A 20,998-nucleotide genomic window follows, 5' to 3' on the forward strand; every position below is an offset into this window, starting at 1 on the left:
AGGTACATTTGTTTTACAGTCTTTTGCTCACAATTTTGCTTTGAGACGTACTTAAGAACAACTTTGTAAAGGTAATTGAAAAAGAAATATACTGAGTGTATTTAATTATGAAAAATTCATCAAAAAACGCTGAATGGCTAGTTCAAATCCTACAGGTAATCTGAGTCTAGATAAGGGTATTAAGTAGCCAGTCCCAGATAAATTTATCAGCATTAAAATATTATGGATGAAAGTGTATTGTTGTCATAGCAACACTGGAGGATTGTGGTTGATGATTTATATACAAAAGAGTTGGGTCTTTTAAACTCTAGTCTAAAATGTTTTTAACATGTTGAATTGTATGATTTTAATTTTAAAGGCAAGCATAGCAACTGTAGCTAAGAAGCTAGCATAAAGTATGCTTTGTCTGCAGGAAAATCACGTTCATCAGCGAATAGCCGAACTGCGCAAGGAGGGCCTGTGGTCAGTGAGCAGGCTTCCTAAACTTCAGGAAGGGGCACGCCCAAAATCTCACTGGGATTATCTGTTAGAGGAGATGCAGTGGATGGCAGCTGATTTTGCCCAAGAGCGAAGGTGGAAGATGGCTGCAGCAAAAAAGGTACTTTAAAAATTTTATTTATTTATTTATTTATTTATTTATTTATTACTGAATAGGTGGAGTGTATTACATTTAACAACTGTACAGTGTGTTAAGATTAAGGTGTTTCACATTAAAGTGAGTGAAGCTTATATTGATTTTGTAGTCATAAAAATCATAATTGAGAATGGTTTTAGTCTGTCATTTTTTCTTAGGAATAACAGTCAGTTCTTATTTGTAGGTTAGATAAAAAGGTATGTGACTTTTTTGTTCCATAATAACTTTATTCTGCATGCTTAAAATTAACTCTACCCAGCCATGGCAAACATTATTTTTCTTTCTAAGTTCCAGTTTTGATAAGCATAGTTTTTATTTAACAGTTTAAGTTTCAATTGTATTTTTAACAGAAATACTAGACCACTTAAATACATGTTTAGTTTACCTGTGCCAGCTAATGCATGTTAAACATAAAATGTGTACACCTTAGTTTAGGAAGATGACTGCATCCCACTGTAATTAGAATTGATACTTCTGGTCGCATTCCAAAGGCAGTGGCCAGGGGCCTCGTGCGTAGAATTTGCACTATAACATGACGTAAGCACAAAAGCCGAAATGTGCTTACGCACAGAAAAATCCAGATGTAGGAATCTGTGCGTACGCAAACTTCCACATTCTTCCGCTACATAAATCCCGATCAGCGTGAAAAGTAACGCTTGTGCACGCACCTGCTGTCCTGCCACAACTCCTCCCAGAATTACGTCTCTTTGAATATGCAAAGCAATATAAATAGCCCTTAAGCTCAGTGTTCTGTGAAAAGACAATGGGAAAAGCAAGAGGGAAAATGGAAGAATTTCAGCGAATACCAAGTGGAGGCAAAGAAAAACTTACTATTTGTTGGTTTAAACAGTGATATAAACAACAAAAGGAAGCTAATCGACTGACATAGCGTGTCAGAGAAACTCGAAAGCTCAAGTTCACAAAGTCGCACAGTGCCCGAAATAAAAAAGTTGTCAGATATCAAAGTCGCCGTGAAAAGGCGAGACGTAGCCCACCATCCGAGTGTCATATGAAAGCCTATAAGGGTACGGAGAAAAAAAAAGGCACACAGTGGGGAAAAAGCACGAAATGTCAACTTCAGTCTCGAAATTTCCACTTTAATTACGTAGTTTATTTTGTTATTAAAGTAGAACATCATAAACTTCATCCTAAAATCGTTTAATTAACCAGTTTCTCAAATCACATTGTAATTAAAGTAGCACATTAAATGCTTTGTTTTGTATATGTTCTTCTATGTGCTCTGTGTGTGAATCACTAAGTGCTTCTTAAATCGGCTTTCTCTTTCTCTGACAGGACACAGAATCCATTACATTCATGATATTGCAGCTCTCTGAATAACTAAAATATTGAGATGTATATGTGATATCATTTTCATGATGACAGGAGTTAAAGCGCGTTATTAAACATGGGAACATGGTGGTGCAGTCATTGTGCGCGACCTTCGATGAAATAATTTCTTGCAGCAGTACTCAGGGGTGGCTGTAGGCTCGTGGCGGCCCTGGGCAGAGAAAGAATCAGTGGCCCCTTCGTCTGCCAATGTCAATATGGTATCTTATGCATGGCAGAAGGCCACATCTGTTGCTGACACTGCATAGCCGCGTCGTGCTCATAACACAAGCGTTTAACTTTTGCCGAAATTTGCCGCTGCGTTTTTACTTTGTTTTATATTCAATATATATTGGCTTGGCGTCCCCGTGCAGGTGCACAGTTTGCACATGCCTAAGGCCACCCCTGCAGTACTCTCTTTCAAACGTACTAACCTCCAATTCCTGTGCTTCCTTTTTCTTTCTCCAAGTAACCGATCGCCACACAATCAGCTCTGTAATAGATGTTAAGTCATCTGTAAGCTTATAATGATGATTCTTCAAAACTTTTAAGGAACATTGAAATATCTTTGTAGTACATGTTTAATTATTCTATCATTCACGCCTGTCCCAGTGAAGCATACAGTGCTTTTATCTGTATAATATAATCAACATGTTTTACTGCATTTCATCTTAAAAATGATATTGTCGTCATATGTAAATACGCGCTTTATAAAGTGGCTTAGGTTGTGCAATATTATAACTGTAGTGCAAGTTTACAGTGAGGTAATTGTACTTATAAGTCCAAACAGTTCTACAAGGAGCAGTTGATGGACTGAATGAGTGCATTTAGAGCTCTTGGGATGAAACTGTTTCTGAACCGTGAGGTCTGTACAGGAAAGGCTCTGAAGTGTTTGTCGTATGAGAGCAGTTCAATAGACAGCATGGCTGAAGCAGCGTGTGCTTGATGCTGTATACCGATAATTCTCTTTCCGATCAGCTGCTCCGAGTGGTGCAGTGAGAATAATATGGAAAAAGATGATCTGCTGTGGCAACCCCTAATGGGAGCAGCTGAAAGAAGAAGAAGAATTTGCAGCGAGAGTAACAATGTTAAAGCAGTTATGGTATTTGGAATAGTTTGACCATTCCGTGGACCATTATATTGTTACTGGTTAACTACAATCGGATGCATTAAACAGTAGTCATGGGGGACTGTAATTATCCAAATATTAACTGGGATAACCTTGCAAATGGAGGAGCATAAGAGCAGGAGTTTTTAGAAGTAATCAGTGACTGTTTTCTTACACAGCATGTTAAAGCACCAACAAGGGGTGAAGCCTGTCTGGATTTAGTATTTTGTAATAATCAGGATAGAATTGAGGGTGTAGAGGTAATTGAACCACTAGGGTCAAGTGACCATAATGTAATACAATTCTCAGTATATTGAACTTTGGTAGGGCTAATTTTGAGCAGATGCGACAGTGTCTAAGTAGGATACACTGGGATACGCTTTTAAGTGTGGAGACAGTCGAGGAGCTGTGGAACAGGTTTAAAAATGTTTTACATGTAATGCAGGACAGATACATACATAAATTTGGAATTAATAGGAAAGTAAAAAAAACTCCACGGTGTATTAATAAAGATTTAAAAAAGAAGTTGCAAAGGAAAAAACTGCTTTATAAGGCATATAAGACTAATGACTGCAAAGTGAACTGTAGAGCATATGAGAACATGAGGGCAACCATCAAGAAGGATATCAGGGAGGCTAAAAGACAGTTGGAGAGGAATATAGCAGATAAGGCGAAAGATGACCGTAATAGATTCTTTCAGTATTGTAGTAGTAAAAGAACAGTCAAGGGGGAGGTCAAGTGCATCAGGAATAGTAAAGGGGAATTAAAAGATACAGATAGTGAAATAGCAGATGCCCCAAACTTACATTTTTCTGAGGTGTTTACAAGCGAGCAAGTGGATAACCTCCCAGAGGTAACAGGGACTACTAAGGAGGTACTGAGGGATTTGGAAATTGTAGAGGGAGAAGTGCTACTCAGATTAAATAGGCTGAAATCAAACAAATCACCATGATTTAGATAGGAATATAAGTAAGTGGTTAAGTTTGCAGATGATCCCAAGATAGGTGGATTAGCAGATAATTTGGAATCCATCATATCATTACAGAAGGACTTGGATAGCATACAGGCTTAGGCAGATTTGTGGCAGATGAAATTTAATGTTAGTAAATGTAAAGTATTAGACATAGGAAGTAAAAATGTTAGGTTTGAATACACAATGGGTGGTCGGAAAATCGAGAGTACACCTTATGAGAAGGATTTAGGAGTCATAGTGGACTCTAAGCTATTGACTTCCCGACCAGTGTTCAGAAGCCATTAAGAAGGCTAACAGTGTTAGATTATATAGCACGATGTGTGGAGTACAAGTCTAAGGAGGTTCTGCTCAACCTTTATAATGCACTGGTGAGGCCTCATCTTGAGTACTATGTGCAGTTTTGGTGTCCAGGCTACAAAAAGGACTTAGCAGCACTAGAAAAGGTCCAGAGAAGAGCGACTAGGCTGATTCCAGGGCTATGGGGTTGAATTATGAGGAAAGATTGAAAGAGCTGAGCTTATACAGTTTAAGCAAAAGAAGATTAAGAGGTGACATGATTGAAGTGTTTAAAATTACGAAGGGAATTAATCCAGTGGATCGAGACTGTTATTTTAAAATGAGTTCATCAAGAACACGAGGACACAGCTGGAAACTTGTTAAGGGTAAATTTCAAACAAACATTAGGAAGTTTTTCTTTACACAAAGAACGATAGACACTTCGAATAAGCTACCAAGTAGTGTGGTAGACAGTAAGACTTTAGGGACTTTGAAAACGTGACTTGATGTTTTTGTGGAAGAAATAAGTGGATAGGACTGGCAAGCTTTGTTGGGCTGAATGGCCTGTTCTCGTCTAGAGTGTTCTAATGTTCTAACGTGTGCTGTGTCTACAACAATTTATGTAAATGTAGGATGACATTTCTTGCGAGGCAAGAAATATTGACCACATAACTGAAACATTTTTTTATTACTATAACATATGAAAATGTTGATGTGAAGTGTGTAATATTTGAAGACTGAAGTCCAGATATCAAATAAACACTGTAACAAAAGGAATAATAAAACAAGTATGGTTTTGTTCTAGAATAAAACTAGAAAATTTTACATGTTGTTGTTAATGTGTTGATATGAAGTAAAGACGTTTGCATGCGTGTGTGTTCATTTGCATCTTTCACAGAGGAAACACACCTGATTCACTGATACTATCTTCACTGGTTCCTAATCAAGACATTGCCAGTTCTGTCCCCAGTCCTCCCAGCATTTGACATAAGTTCAAGTCTTAACAGCCAGTGTAAAGTTTTGGTACTTGTAAAAGTAGTTTATTCAGTTTTATTCTCTGTCACATTCTCATCCCCCCTGATCTGACACTGTTTTCAAATAAAGAGATGGTATAATGAAACAAGTGTGCTTTTATGTGCAATGTTTTTTTTATTTGGTTTTTATATAGTTTAATTCTTGAATAAAGTTGCACTTGTTTCATTTATTTGTTAGAGACTCCAATCAAGTGTACGTTTTTATTATATAATATAGTAACAATACAAGCAGCCCACCACTGAAAGTGCTAAATGCAGGGAGGACCCGGGATTGATCCAGCAATTTCTCCATTACGAAGCAGCAATTCTTTCCCTTACACCAGTAAATCAATTATCAGTAAGCCAGCAGCGTTTCCTCTGTGAAAGACGCAAACCCTCACGCATGCAAACGTCTTTACTTGTATTGATTGATATTTGGGTTTCAGTTTTCTCTCATTGATCAATTTACATGTTGCTGTCAATTTTTTTTTCATCAGTTTTATTCTTGAGTAAAACCACACATGTTTGTGTTAACTTTTCTGAAAGTGTTTGATATTTGGACTTCAGTACTCATACGTTATACACTTAACGTCAAAATTTTGTTATTACTATAACATATGAAATAAAATTCTGATATAGTTGTTCAACATTTCTTGCCTCGTAAGAAATGTAATTCTACGTTTACACAGATTGTTAAAGATATTCAACACATATGAAATGTATGTATTTCAAATAGATAGATTATTTTTCTACCCAATTCCAGACACAACTCCCAGATAAACAGACTTAGGTTGTGAGAATTTGACTTCTGCTGCCATCTGGGGGATGGCATAGCAGGCTGCCTTATGACGCGGCCAATTGACACATTAGCAAAACAAAGGCACTATCGGTGCGCAGTTAGTTTACTTTATTCAAGTATTTATGTAGATTGCTTTAATTGAATTATATATCACCACCTCATTGAGATTTTTGCCATTTTTTAATATTTCATAATTAAACCATATATCCTTTTTGTGTCATTTACCCTTGTTAATTTTCCTTTTTGTGAATCTAATTATTACTCCCCACTTAGCTCGTCAGAACCTGTGCACGGTCCCATAAAGAACGGATGGAAAATGAAGAAAGAGCAAAGAAAGAAGGACCTGCTCAACTCAGGAGAATAGCTGGTAGCATTGCAAGAGAAGTAGAATATTTCTGGTCCAACATTGAACAGGTAAGGTATTAAAGTCTGCCTTAAATATAGAAGTAGTCACATTATTGTAAGAAAATGATATGCTGATCTGCAGCAAGATCTGTAGAAGGAATTAGGCTCGACTTATATACGACAGTAATGGCACCTTTTGATATTTTTATTTTTGGTTGATAAATTGCACTGGGCCTTTCATTAGCCTACCTTTATAAAGATAGTATCATATATGAGCATGTCTCTATTTTGACCAAAGTGCATGTAAGTGGGCTTTTACATTCAGTTTCTCTTTTTTGACTCCATGTCCTGGCTTAGAATTGGGTCAACATCCATTTAACATGTTGCAAAAAGGCAACTAATGGAGATTGGCTTTAGGAGGGGCCTCTAGTGCCCCAGTTTGTCAGGGCCATTAAAACATCTTGTGTGAACCTGGAAAGTGTCCACGGAAACAAACATTAGACAGAACTTTTGCAAACAAAAAGCTTTTTTTGGTTTTAAAAGGATGACCTTGAAATGATATTTTTCATATCTCATTTCTGTTTAATTTTGTGATTGTAGTTATTTAATTGTTTCATAATGTCTGATTTCTCTTATCATTTGGCTGTGTCCTATGGTAGAGAGCATTATAGAAGGTTCCACTACCATCAGGAAAGAGAGGCTGTCCTAATGCTTCACCCCACATTGTTGGCATTTCTTTTGTCGTCTAAGGGAATTGGAAAACATAAGCCGCATTAGAAATTGCAGCCACACTATAAATGAGCTTACAGCATTATTCACTTACTGGCAGCTTTTGAAGTCCCAGAGACTCCTTTTGATGTACACTACTGGCATGCTTGTTAAGTATAAGGGGAGTGATTTTTCAAATAGTCATACAGATAGATCATTGTCAACACTACTTTGCTCACAGAAGAGCATTTTTAGGTGTAAATTAATTTGTACAGCACAAAACATAGATGATATGTCTCTATTGGATGTTCCTAAAAGACTGTTTCATGACTTGGAGGATATGATTGTGAAACTGAGGTGTTCCTTCATTCCCATTTGTTAACGGAGTGCTTGCCTCTTTTCTTTCCATGCGAGAATCATCTTAGATAGTAGTCTTTGTGAAATTTCATTAAGGTGAGCAGTGTTAGTCGCTGAAGGTCTCATAACAGTTGGCCTCCATCATGGCAATTTCTTTTTGTTAATCTGTGCTGTTGTTCCTGAAATACATTGAATGTATTCTTTATTACTTTCTCATATACATAGTATAGACAGTGTGTAGGAATTATGGAAAAAATTTGACCTTCCCAACTCCAAAAATACCACTTTTGTAATTGTCTCTGTGTAAACATGATAACTCAAAAACACCTGGACCTCTGTCAATAAGATTTTGTACACCTGCGTTATATCAAAAATATCAACTTTTGGGCCACTTGCGGCAACCCAAAGTGATACTGTAACTGAATACTTTGGTGAATTTTCAGGTAAACTATGGTTATAATTGCAGATAGATGATTCAAATTTTGGATAGATATTTATAATGATAGAAAGTAAACAGGTATGAAATTTGAGAAATGTACTCAACCGTAAGTATTTTAAACAACCATCTGAATTTTTTGTATCCTAGAAATATAAATGTGTACACAATATTAAAAACTGTATTCAATATAATGCATATTCTTTCAATCACTATTATTAATTTTATTTTAATTTATACAGCATCAGTTTAACAATAGTGTGTAAACTTTGATCATGCCATGTAAATATAAAGATGTAATCGCAACGATAAGCAGCTACGTCCCTGTGTTCCTGGTAATAGATGTAATTTTTTTTTTGTTGGTTTTTTTTTGTTTTTTTTTCCATCATCATAAACATAAATTAAATCTAGCTAAATGCAGTTTTACCTCTAACATTATATTGTAATAAAAATATAAAATGAACACTTTTTCTATGTTTTTAGGTGACTATTACTCTTTACTTTGTATGTAATCTAGGTAAAGCATATATCATCATGATAAAATTCCTTCACCATTTTCAACCTCAAGTGCAAAAATATTTTAATATAAAGTTTGATTATAAATAGAGATAAATGTTTGTACATTGATATTATCAAATAGTTATGATGAGAAACAAAGAGAGATGATATATGAGAAATATTGCTCAACTGGAAGTGGTTGTGGTGGCCTTTACCTCTATCTCAGTATATGAGAACGTCAAGGGGAGCACACTCCTGATTTTACTTTACAGATTGACGTTATTTTGTTCTGTGCTGATGTTTTAGGTAGTTGAAGTAAAACTACAAATTGATGTCCTTGAGAAAAAAAGGAAGTCTATATGGTCACGAAGGAAAACAAACAAAGGTATGCATGTCTCACCAAAAGCAAGGTATTAACAACTGAATCTGTTACCAGTTGTGTTAAATGTATTTGTCCTTTTTTTATTAGTGTAATTTTTAGGAAGTGGGAGTCTTGTCTCATTCTGTGTATTTAAGCAAGTTTTAATAATTTTCTCAGTTGAAATGAGAGGGATAATCAAAGGATAATATCTCATAAGCAAATGTTTACAAAAGCATTTTTTGGTTTGTGTTTGCAAATATTACTCCTTCTCATAGATGTTTACACATACCTGGGAAGGGCTATGGGTCACTTATTACTGACAAAACCGCTTCTTTGTTACTTAATTTACATTCTGCAAGTGTTCAGAACTGCATTACAGGGATGTAACACTGTTCTGTTCACAGAATGGACAATCTATTCATATTTGTTTAAAACCTGCTTAGTTTACATTTAAGGTGGAGGAAAATATTATGTCACTCACTTATATAGAAGCTATGGCTGGGACAGTAATCCTGTATTTAAGTCATAAACTTGCCCTGACTCTTTCACTGGTAGTAAGGTGAACATAACCTTATTCTGATGGGTCATAATAACTTTTATTTGGCTGTTTACTTGCTTTAGTCCTTGGGCCTTTTTGAATCAATTACAGGCTCATGTCTTTAAAGGTGTTTTCTGAAGGTGTCAAAATCTGAATGTTTGTATTGTTATATGTTTATTTCAGACCATGATGCAAGAAATCATGAAACTACATCTAAACCAGAAAAGGATAATATTGGGGTGAGATTTTAATTTATCTTAGATTTTATTCACATAGCTGTTTTTTTATGTCTGAAGAAAATTAACAGTATTTATCCTGCACTAGTGTTTAGTACTGTTCCCAGTGTAAGATTTTGACAGTGAGCTGCAAAATTTGTAGATTCTGTTTGCATAAATGTATATTTTAATCTGTTACTTGGATACATTTTGGATTAATATATTTAAAAAAAAAAATCACACTGTCCCCCCACAGATCTGAACCTGTTTCTGGGCTTAATTGTAGCATTAGCAGGTTGTAATGAAGCAGTTACAATTATTTAGCAATTTCTAGTGTGTGTTCTTTTTTTAAACATCTTATTGTAAACTGCACGTTATCTTAAGTGTCGTTGAATTTAGAAAGCCATGGAGGTTGAAGTATAAAAATAGAAGTGAAAGTGGCAATCAAAATTTGCATTAGGTTTATGCCAATGTTATCACCTCAGATGTGAAAAGTAAACTTCTAGATAAGTCCTACATTGAATCTGTGTGTTGTTTTCAGAATGTTTCACCAGCAGGAAGGAAAAGGAAAGTAAGCACCTCATTTACCCATGAAGGTAAATCCTCTTGTATGCTTGTAAATATGTTTTCATGCCTAGTGTCTGTAATAAGAAGCAAATGCATGCACTCTTCATTAAGCGAACTGTTTAGGCAGGAATTAAGCTAGATTATTGTTACCTAATGTAGATACTTTCGTGTCACTTACAAGTTGTGCCTTTTAATTTAATGCTATAGCTATTAACCATAATCTGATTAAACATTGTCTTTAGCACCTTGAATGCACTAAATATGAAGCTATAAAAAGCAATTGCTAATGCACTAAATAGCATCAAGAAGGACCATTCCAGTCAGCAGTATACATGTAAAACTTTTAAATTGACTCTGCAGCCTTAATTGAGAAAACTTGCCAGTGGCCATGCTGTGTAGCATTTTATGTGTGCACAATAGCTTTGCCAGTAAAGCCACTCATACCCTAGTGGTATTAATCAGGTACTCAGTTAAACTGAAACTTTAAACAAGGCCCTGTTTTTCTCTTATGGGTGCTTATATCAAGTCTCTTGTATTAATTGTTCTACTACTTCATCTATATATTGTAAAAGATTTATATTGCTTGCTTCATAGAATCATTCACTTAATTCAAAATTGTATGATGTTTTAAATGACGGTAAAAACTGATAAGTACACCAGAGAGCCTGTTGTTGCTTTGTCATGGCATATCTCTCATTTTCACACCATGCTTACAGGCATATCCTAAATTCTGGTCATACAGTCAAGAGTGATTAGTACAAGAATACACAATAGAATCACCAACAGTTTAGTGTCCTGAAAACCTCTTTCTTGTGCCTTGAATTAGGTGCACTGACAAATTGAGTGTGTAATTCTTCCACAGTTGGAAGGCCTTATTAACAGCTTCTACATCATGTGATTGTGTTACACACTCGGGGGGGAATATGCATTCTTGAATCTGCATATTTGAGTTAAAGGAATTTGTATTTGTGGGGTTATTAATTGAACAATTTCAGCATTTTGGGAAAAAAACATTTTCACAGCAGACACCTCTGCTTGTTACAGAGGAGGAGGATGCTTGATCTGTTTGTTCTCCATACAAAGCAACTGACTTCATCTTGACATTGTTTCTAATCTGGAGAAAATAGGTGAAAATGTGATGGTTAAATCAATATGAAAGATAATTTACAACTTTATTTGAATTCATTCACACTCAGTCTCATGTCCTTCTATTTGAGTTTTATTTTGGTTTGTAGAATTAATAAAAATGCTTTATTTTAAATGTTAATTTTCACAAAAATTCTTAGCAGTTTAGAGCATCACAATGGTTCAGTGTATAGCATCTGTACCTTGTTTCTCAAAATTTGAGTTTAACTGTGACTCGGTCACTACCTGTGTGGTCCCCAAATGGGTTTTTCTCTGCTTCATTGTAAAGGTTTGTATGTTGGGTAGATTATTGAATCCAAATTGCACCAGCCTAAGTAACTGCGCATGTGTGAGTGAGTGTATCCTATACAGAACTTTTCCCACATTTAGATTAGGTTACTTGATGGGTCCTTAAATTAAAATGGATTCAAATTTTTTTTGAAATGGTTAAATGTCATTTTTGTTTATTTATTCATATATTTCCAGTATATGAGCTATTATCTGAAAACCAGTTAGTGAAATAAATCAGATTATTTCAGAATAATAAGAGGAGCAAGAATAAAGTTGAATGTCAGGTTTTTTGTATTAAGGTTGATACAATAACGATGGAAATGCTGATAAAATGATTTAAAGTTCAACTAAGTCATTAACAGCATGCATTGCTTGGAATAAAAGGAAGAAAACAGCTCTCTTTTAGGCATGGGACAATGTTCAAATTAGTGCAAGTTTGAAATGTGGCCTTGTATCATGTATTTTATAACATTACTGCATGACTAAAATGAAACAAAGCCCAACAAAAAGATTTTTCTTTTGAAGCCGATCATTGAAAAATGTTTGCACTTGGACAAAACTGTTATTCACAAAGAAAATATAATTTTACCATGATGAAATGAAAATGTCAAATCATATATATATAAAATGACTATGCGTACGTACGTCCGTCCGTCTCCCTTTCGTTGCTAGGTGATGATAACAATTTGTTTAAACGTGGGACTGTTTTGCGTTTCCAGGTGATTAATATTTGTTTAGAAAATAATGTTAACATTGTTGAGAACGTTTGTTTAATTTTGGTTAACATTGGACTAAATAATCGTATCGTATTCTAATGGCCCTCCGGAATACCTGTACACATGTCAAGAGTTTAGTGCCACACATTTCAGGTAAAGTACACCATTTCCTCACAATAGTGAACGAGTTATCCTAAACCTTAGACGATTATGCCTCGCAAAAGACCGCTAGATGAAGCGGTCTTTTCCGAACAGAAACGTCAATGAAACGAAAAAGATCGCAGTCGACGACCAAATACAACACAGGAGGAAGCATCCCGTCGGCGCAAAAGATGAAACCAACAAGACCGCAATCACAGAGCAAATCCAACACAGAAGGAACCATCCCGTCGGTGCGAAAGACGAAACCAACAAGACTGCAATCACAGAGCAAATCCAACACAGGAGGAACCATCCCGTCGACGTGAAAGACGAAACCAACAAGACCGCAGTCATAGAGCAACACTCACGCAATTACCTAGACCTCAGCATCTTCATGCAGCCACCGGAACATATGTTATTGAGGACAACATCAACCAACATTTTTGTGGAAATTTACAATTACGGTGCACATTCTGTGGTGCGAAACATTTCCCTGCTGAACAACCAGCAGATAAACTGTTTAACATCTGTTGCCACAAAGGAAAAGTGAGTTTACCTCCGATACGGGTATCTGCTTTACTGAAGAGCCTCATGACGGGACAACACGAACACTCAAAAAACTTCATGGACAACATAAGGTCATTTAACAGCGCATTATTAGCCTTTGCTTCAATGGGTGCTAAAATTGCTCCTCCTCCCGGATACGGGCCCTACTGCTTTCATATTCATGGACAGATTTATCACAGATCTGGGGCTCTACATCCTGAAAATGATGATCATCGTCGATTTGCTCAACTTTATATCCTTGATCTTGATGAGGCGTCTGCACAAAGAATGCAAATCAAAGAGAACTCTAAATGCAACCCCAACCTCATGACCCTGCTGAGTTCATTCATGAGCGACAATAATCGTTTTACTGAAGCATGTAAAATGCTTTATGAGGTGGAGCAGCAATGTCTCGTGAAAGCAGCATCATGGAATCTGCAAGCACCAATAGTGTCATTGGCGATCATTCATGATAGAAACCAGGACCATATAATGTAATAAAAGACCATAAAATATACATTCGCGCTTTTCAGCTAGTTTAATTATAAAAGGCTAGTTTAAATATTTATAATGAACAATACTATTGCTGTTCTTTATTTAGCTGCAGGTGAAGAGAACACGATACAAGTGGTTGAGAGATCAATGGATCATAAAACAGAGCTAACAAAAGATGGTACAGTATTCCTTTTTATACATAATAGTTAAGACTTTTATAATACAAAGAGGAAGACTTAAGTCAATGAGTTTATTTTTTAGTTAAAACACTTATGTAATTAATGAGTAATGTTTAGAAACTTTGTATTACATAGTGAAAACAGTGTCACTTTATGTACTATAGCTGCAATTTGATATTAAAGCCCAGTTGTCTGTAATGCTACATAAGCTGTTGTAACCATTGTGAAGGAATTTTTAATATATTTTATTATATGAGGCAGCAAAAATCTGTAGGCTTGTCTTTAGTCTATTTTTATTGCCTCCAGCATTGACTTTCTTTGTTGAAACAAAACAGTAGCTTGAAGCTAACAGTATGCAGCTGTATCCAATTATAGTTAGGCTCAGAGATTTCCATTATTTTCATAATTAAGCCAGTTTTTAGAATATTTTAAAAAATCCTTCGTTGATGATAAATGTCCATGAAATGTCAAGCCTGGTATAGCTTTTCATGTGTTTATTGCCCATGTTTCTTTTATTTGGTTACACTGAGTCTTGAGACATTTTGTATGAATTATTTTTATATACACATACTGCGCACACAGTCCATAAAGTCACATGATTTGAACTATGTTTTCACCTGGGAAATTACAACAAATGGCAAAGTATGCCATTTTTATTTTTCATTTTTTAAAATGGGTGCAAATTATGTTTTGATTTTTGGTTGCCTATGTTTTGTTTTAGACGTGGACTTAACTCATCCAGAGACCATATATGAAGAAATTCACATAGATTCACTGCTTAACATTGACCAGTACAGAAGTACTGAGAGACTAAATTCTTCTCAGACTGATCCAAAGAATCCAAAGAAAGATATTACGGAAGTTGCAGCAGTTGCTGAGCTTCTCCTCCCCAAGGGAAGTGCCAGGATAGTTTCTGCGGTGAGTACCTTTGGTACAAATACTTTTTCCTTCCTGTTCACTAATGGTAGCAGTATTAACCTATCAACTGGATTGCATGTTGCTACACTAGTATCACACAGTTCCTTGATTGGGCCTAACAATTGTCACTTTACAGCAGTAGGCTCTCAATTTAAGTATGTTTTATATATCTGGATTTTCTCCACATACTCTGCCTTATTAGGCTTATTGATGTATTAAAAAATAAGTATCAAGGATGGCGGTTTGTGTGTTTGAGAATGTACCCCATCATGCTGCTGGGTTGAGCAGCTTTAAACAAGTTTGAAAACGTACACTACACATGACAGAGTAAATCAGTCATTAACTGAGGTCAGAGCTTTTTTTTTGTTTGTTTTTTGAGTCTTTGAACTATAAAAAATGTGTGTAGTATGGGATATTAAAGATAGCTTAAAACATTGAATTTACCAAGAAATTTCCTTAAAAATAAATGTATCAGGTTTTAATATAAGTGGTCCACTGGGAGTAGAGCTTTTTCATATTTTTCACAATATTATTGTAATTGGTGCATTTACATTTCATACTAATGCACCTAAAAAAATGCTCACTGCTGGGATGGAAATACTTCGTGTTTCAGAAAGTCTTCAGGAGGAAATTAACTGCGAACTGTATATTTATTTAGGTTTTTAATTCAAGTGTTATGTCTGGTTTTTATGTATTTCTTTGTATCTCAAAGGTTCGCAATGCACCACCCTTTCTGCTTCATGGAAACCTTCGTGAATACCAGCAGATTGGAGTAGACTGGTTGTCAAATCTCTATAGAAATCAGTTGAATGGCATTCTAGCAGATGAAACCGGTTTGGGAAAAACTGTTCAAACAATAGCCTTCCTAGCATATTTGGCTTGTATTGAAGGTAAGCGTTTTTTTTTCTCCATATGTGTAAAATAATTTATGCTGTATGTGTAATTTATGCGTAATTTTAATTAAAATATATAATGAGTGTGTGAATATGTGCATGTGGGCTCAAGTTCATTAGTGTTGCTAATCTTCATGCAAAAAAGTTTTTAGTGTTCTCATTTGCACGCCTACTTGTTGTGTTTAATGTAGGCAACTGGGGGCCTCATCTAGTCGTTGTCCGTACTTGCAAAATCTTAAACTGGGAGATGGAACTCAAACGCTGGTGCCCTGGCTTTAAAGTCCTCTTGTATTTGGGCCACAAAAAAGAGCGTGAATTAAAGAGAAGGGTAATTAACACCAAATTTTAATTCTTTATTTTTATGCATACATATTTAAATTCTTTTTTTCCCCCACTAATAACCCCTAAAACAAACTTTTTTGTCTCATGATTTCTTTCTTTCCTCAGATATGGTCAGAGCCAAATGCTTTTCATGTATGTGTAACATCTTATAAACTGCTCTTAAGAGATCGTAGAGAATTCTTGAAGAGGAGGTGGAAATACTTAGTTTTGGATGAGGTTCAACTTAATAAAAATATGTCTGAAAAGCACTGGAATGCAATTATGTCTCTGAAAAGGTTTGTTCCTTTAAAATCTAGGGAAACTTTCCGCAAACCCAGCCACTGTTCTAGAGTGGCATTTTTCTTATTTTAAACATGTAAATGCTGCCTCACATCTGTCGTCTTGTCTGTCTTCATTTTTTTGTGTAAATTTTCAAATAATTGAAGCAGACTCTGCAGCATCACATACTATTTGTTCATCCAATAAATGCTTTTCTGTTGTATATTGAGCTTTTTTGACAAATATTGCTATTCCATGAATTTTTCCAGTTTCTCATTTGTGTTTTGTATTTTTTTTTTTTTTTTTAAAGCCAGCGGAGGGTGCTGTTGATTAACACACCTCTTCAGAATACCTTAAAGGAATTGTGGACAATGGTGCACTTTCTGATTCCTGGCATTGCTCAGAATTATCTTGACTTCCCAGTCAAAGCTGGAACAGATGAGAATCAAGAATATTGTCATAAACTTGTTATTAGATTACATAGGGTAAGCTTTTAATGTTCTGACAACTTAAGGGTGTAGGCAACAATGCGACACTTTGATCATTTTATTTAGCTCTTGTACTTCCAAGGAAACTAAACCGTGGTACTTGTATTTTAAGCACACACAGATTTAGCAGTGCAGTGATTGGAAAATGAACATCTTGGACTGACTGTCAATGTTCTTAATGTGCTTAAAATATATATAACGTTCATAATATACTAAGAGAAAAAAAAATAAAGTGGCGATAAAGAATATATTCGTGCCTGCTACTTTGCCTAGATTTTTTTTTTGATCAACTCTTTTTTTTTTTTCTTGATCCTAAAATTTCAGTTTCATTCAAATTCTGTTTACACATTTGAGATTTAAAGTTGATGACTATCTGTGATAGATGCTTGCAAGTAAAGGTACTAGTTAAAATTGATTTCTGTATATTTATAAATCCAGTATTGAGACTGAAAATCTAAAATCTTTAACAATGTTGCAGTTATCTTTTATGTGGGAATGTTCTGGTAACAACATTTTAGAACAGTATTTTTACTTTTTTAGATGATTCAGCCTTTTATATTAAGACGCACAAAAAGAGATGTGGAAAAGCAGCTTCCAAAAAAATACGAGCACATTCTAAAGTGCAGACTCTCTAAGAGACAGAAGATATTGTATGAAGATGTTATGACTCAAACTGCGTAAGCTAACTAAATTCTCTGCTGCTCTATCCATCTTTGACCTTTTATTATTGATGACAGTAAACTATTACGTTAAAAGGTCCCTATTGAAGTGTATTGTTTTATTGCAGTACTTTGTAGTCTGTCTTCTGATACAAGCTTATTATCTTTTTTTTACTGTTGGCAGAGCACAAGAAGCCCTCAAAACAGGCCACTTTGTGAGTGTTCTTCATGTACTAATGCAGCTGCAAAGAATTTGTAACCATCCGGATCTAATTCACCCTAGAACAACGCAGTCAACTTATATCTTTGATGCTCTACAGTATATTGTTCCGTCACTCATTTTAGGGGCTTTAGAATATAATCGTTGGAAGGTAAGCACAGTGTAAATTAAAATTGATGGTGGTTGTGGTGGATGAGTGGGAGGGGGTTTTTATATGGCAAATTTATACCAGAAGAGTAAACAGTAGGTGTAAACAGCATAGTATGTATGAATTCTAAATTGGATAATCTTTGACAGGGAAGACATTGTTTTAAGAAAAAATCTAGTCTAGTTTTATGTATTTTATGTAAAACAGATGTTCCAAGTTAGAATTTTATTACACTACAATGCTTTAATGATAAATTATCTATTTGTCTTCTATCAGATTATCATAGAGTATAAGTATTTGGTCTGATTCTTTCTAGTATGCTAGGTTGTTATAATGACAATTTAAGGGTAAGCCACAAAAGCGAGACTACATAATTGACACAATGCAGTTTGTGGGCTATAACATACGCTCTGATGTAATTTCTTCCTCGCGTTTCAGCAACAACAAAATAGCAGCATGCAATACTTGTCGCTTAAGTAAGCTCAACAGTTATATTGCAAGTTTAATTGGTCAAGCATGCCGCCTGTCACAAAGCTAAGGGAGAAATCTATGATGTAACAACTCTGCTTATCCAGAGCAGAGTTGCAGGGCACCTGGAGCCCACGCAAGCATTAGACACTATACAGAAACAATTTCTGGAACGAGCATCAGGACAAACTCGCATATAAACACGCTATGGCCAAGACAGAAATGCAAAGCCACTTAACCTGCAAGTATTTGAATTGTGAGAGGAAACTGAAGCACCTGAACAAAACCTACAAGGACACGGGTTGACCTACCACTGTGCCAATACAAATATTTCTAAGTGGATTTTGAATGTAAATATCACACTACAGCCTTTTTCTAAATGCAGATTGAGAGAGATGAATTAGAGATAAAACAATTCAGTAATTGTGAGTCTGGTTGGAACAAATAGGTTTTGCCACAGGGAATCTCCAGGGGCCTTATTTATAACACTTTATTTGAAATATGCGCAAACCAAAAAAAAAAAAAAAAATGGGGAAAATGCGTATGCCAAAAACTTTTTTTTTTGAAACCTGGATTTTGTAGTTTACCCTTTATAAATCATAATCACCTTGTAAATGTGCTTATATGAACATAACTCGAATGCTGCCCTGGAGCATTCATTTATGCAACTTGCTAATGAACCTTATACTTATGCAATCACGACACCCTGGAACTTGATTGGTTGGTAGAGCAGCCTCCCACCTGATGTATTGAGACATTGCCACCTGCATTTAAGAGTATCTGGCTATGCTCTGTAACTGAATGTTCAAGATCATGTTTAGCATTGTTCTCTGCTTTTGGGGATCAGGAAAGCATGTAAGGCGTCAGTGTCTGAGTGAGTACCCGCTATTACCTGGCATATGTAATGACAAAATAACCTTTTTATTTATTTATTTATTTATTTATTTATTTTTGGTACATACTTGTAAAATCTATGACACTAATCCATCTTTCTTGAGTCAATCAACTACTCTGTGACACTACTTAAGAGGTCAGTGCAGTTAAGACTAAAGCTAGGAAGTAATTCTTCATACAAGAGGTCATTAGAATCTGACACAGCTTATCAAACCATGTTATTGGCCAGAAATCTTGACACCTAATGAGATTTTTGAATATTGGCCATTGGCTAACTGAGTGATCTTGATTGATTAAATGGTCTACTGTTTGTTAAACTTGGGTTCTTAATTAAAAGAGTTTATGGTACCTCATAATGAAATATTAAGAGGTTGTAGACAAGCCTGTGCTCTTTAAATTGTAGGTAATTGTGGAAAACTGAGTTCTATCAGGTGTATTAATTTTTTAAATGGTACTTCAAAGTTTGAAGTAAAAGTATTAAGGTAGGGCCTAAAATTCTATTTATAGGTCACTTATGTAGGTATTTAGTTTTCTGTATTGCACTTCTGTTTTACTGTATAAGTTAACAGATCATTTTTGGTATATTTTGACTTTTTATTTTTGTAGACTGTGGATATGTCCATCTTTGATCTGATTGGCAGTGAGAACAGGCTGTCACGTTATGAAACTGAAGAAGTGTTACCAAAACAGAAAATTACCAGGAAATTAATTGAGGAAATTTTTAGTTCGCCAGACCCACCAAACAGGCCAAAACCAATGAAAATAAAACCCAGCAGGTGTGTTATTAATTATTTAATTTTTATCTGATTTCCAAGTCAAATGAATGTTCTGTTAGCTTTCTTTAATTTCAGGTAAATTGGTTACCAGGGTTTCGCAAACTTAGTAATTATATAAAGAAAACTAAGAGAATGCTTCTTGTATTTCTTTTTCCAGTAGATATTACTTGGCTTAGTATTGTGCTTTATTAATTTCTAATATATATTTGGCAGGTTGTTTCAGCCAGTACAGTATGGTCAGAAACCTGAAGGCAAAACTGTTGTGTTTCCTGGAGCTCAAACCTCTCACGCCACAACCACTACAACCACATCTGCTTCACAGCAGTCTCAGATAAGAGGGAGATCGCCAATCACCACTGTTCCTCCTTCTCAAGGTAATAATGTTTGCATGTTAACACCACACAGATCTTATGTGAATACTTCACAGAAAGTACCATTGTTGAAAGAGACTAAAATTTCTCTCGCGTGTAGTGTGTTTTTTTTTTTTCCTTCTCCAAACACTTTTGGGACATGACTTGTATGATCTTAGGTTTGTCACTGGTATGTTTGTCTTGGTTTAAAGAAATAAGTCAAATTTGGATAATGATTTTTTACCTGAAGAGTAATGGTTCTTTGTGGAATTTAATTCAAGCAATAATAGATGATTATCAGTTAGCCAGGAATAGTTTAGTTGCTTGTAGCAACTGAACTGTTAAGATAACTTACTCATTTAAGTGGTATTTATCTCATTTAAGTGGCACCATGCAACTTACTTTTACCAGCAAATAACTTAATGTATTACTTAAATTAACTTTTATCGGAACCTGTTTCTGGGTCACATAAGAATGGTAACATAACTAAGTGTAAACTGTGTCTATAGTGTAGTACATAAAATATTGTTACAAAAAAATAATTTTACAGAGCTGCGTGAAATATATATTTGCCTAACTGCAAAAATCAGAATTAAAATTATTCTATTTAACAACCCTAGAACCATATGAATTAACCATTCATTCAACCCATTTGTTTGCATTTGACAAAGCTGTCAGCTATCCTTAATTTTGCTTATAATTGTCCAAATCCACTTAGGGTTTGGTGCATTTACATGTAACAGATGATCACTCAAAACTGTGCTCCATGCAGTGGGTGAATCTTGGATAAAGGCATTTTTTTAACTTCGTTTTACCTGTAAGTGTAAACACAATTTTCTACTCTATTTTAAAACGGATAATGCTGGTAATTTATGCAGTGCAGCTTTCGTCAAGCAATCTTTTGGAGCAAACTAAACAGTCTTACTAGTTTACCTAA

At 35.2% G+C, this 20,998-nt stretch overlaps 1 protein-coding gene across 9 annotated transcripts in view; it reads left to right on the top strand.

Moving 5' to 3' along the window:
• ep400 (E1A binding protein p400) overlaps positions 1–20,998 on the top strand; it is a 67,589-nt gene that overhangs the window by 21,571 nt on the left and 25,020 nt on the right. For all 9 annotated transcript variants that reach the window (XM_028824626.2, XM_028824630.2, XM_028824628.2 and 6 more), the window contains 15 exons: positions 413–598; positions 6,403–6,543; positions 8,780–8,858; positions 9,556–9,611; positions 10,129–10,183; positions 13,575–13,646; positions 14,369–14,565; positions 15,278–15,455; positions 15,650–15,786; positions 15,906–16,075; positions 16,369–16,543; positions 17,087–17,223; positions 17,390–17,576; positions 19,542–19,711; positions 19,925–20,085. In XM_028824626.2, coding sequence (XP_028680459.2) covers positions 413–598; positions 6,403–6,543; positions 8,780–8,858; positions 9,556–9,611; positions 10,129–10,183; positions 13,575–13,646; positions 14,369–14,565; positions 15,278–15,455; positions 15,650–15,786; positions 15,906–16,075; positions 16,369–16,543; positions 17,087–17,223; positions 17,390–17,576; positions 19,542–19,711; positions 19,925–20,085 — 2,101 coding nt within the window. The remainder of the gene's footprint in view (positions 1–412; positions 599–6,402; positions 6,544–8,779; positions 8,859–9,555; positions 9,612–10,128; positions 10,184–13,574; positions 13,647–14,368; positions 14,566–15,277; positions 15,456–15,649; positions 15,787–15,905; positions 16,076–16,368; positions 16,544–17,086; positions 17,224–17,389; positions 17,577–19,541; positions 19,712–19,924; positions 20,086–20,998) is intronic.

Source organism: Erpetoichthys calabaricus, chromosome 18 (assembly GCF_900747795.2).
Source record: "Erpetoichthys calabaricus chromosome 18, fErpCal1.3, whole genome shotgun sequence".
Taxonomy (NCBI): domain Eukaryota; kingdom Metazoa; phylum Chordata; class Cladistia; order Polypteriformes; family Polypteridae; genus Erpetoichthys; species Erpetoichthys calabaricus.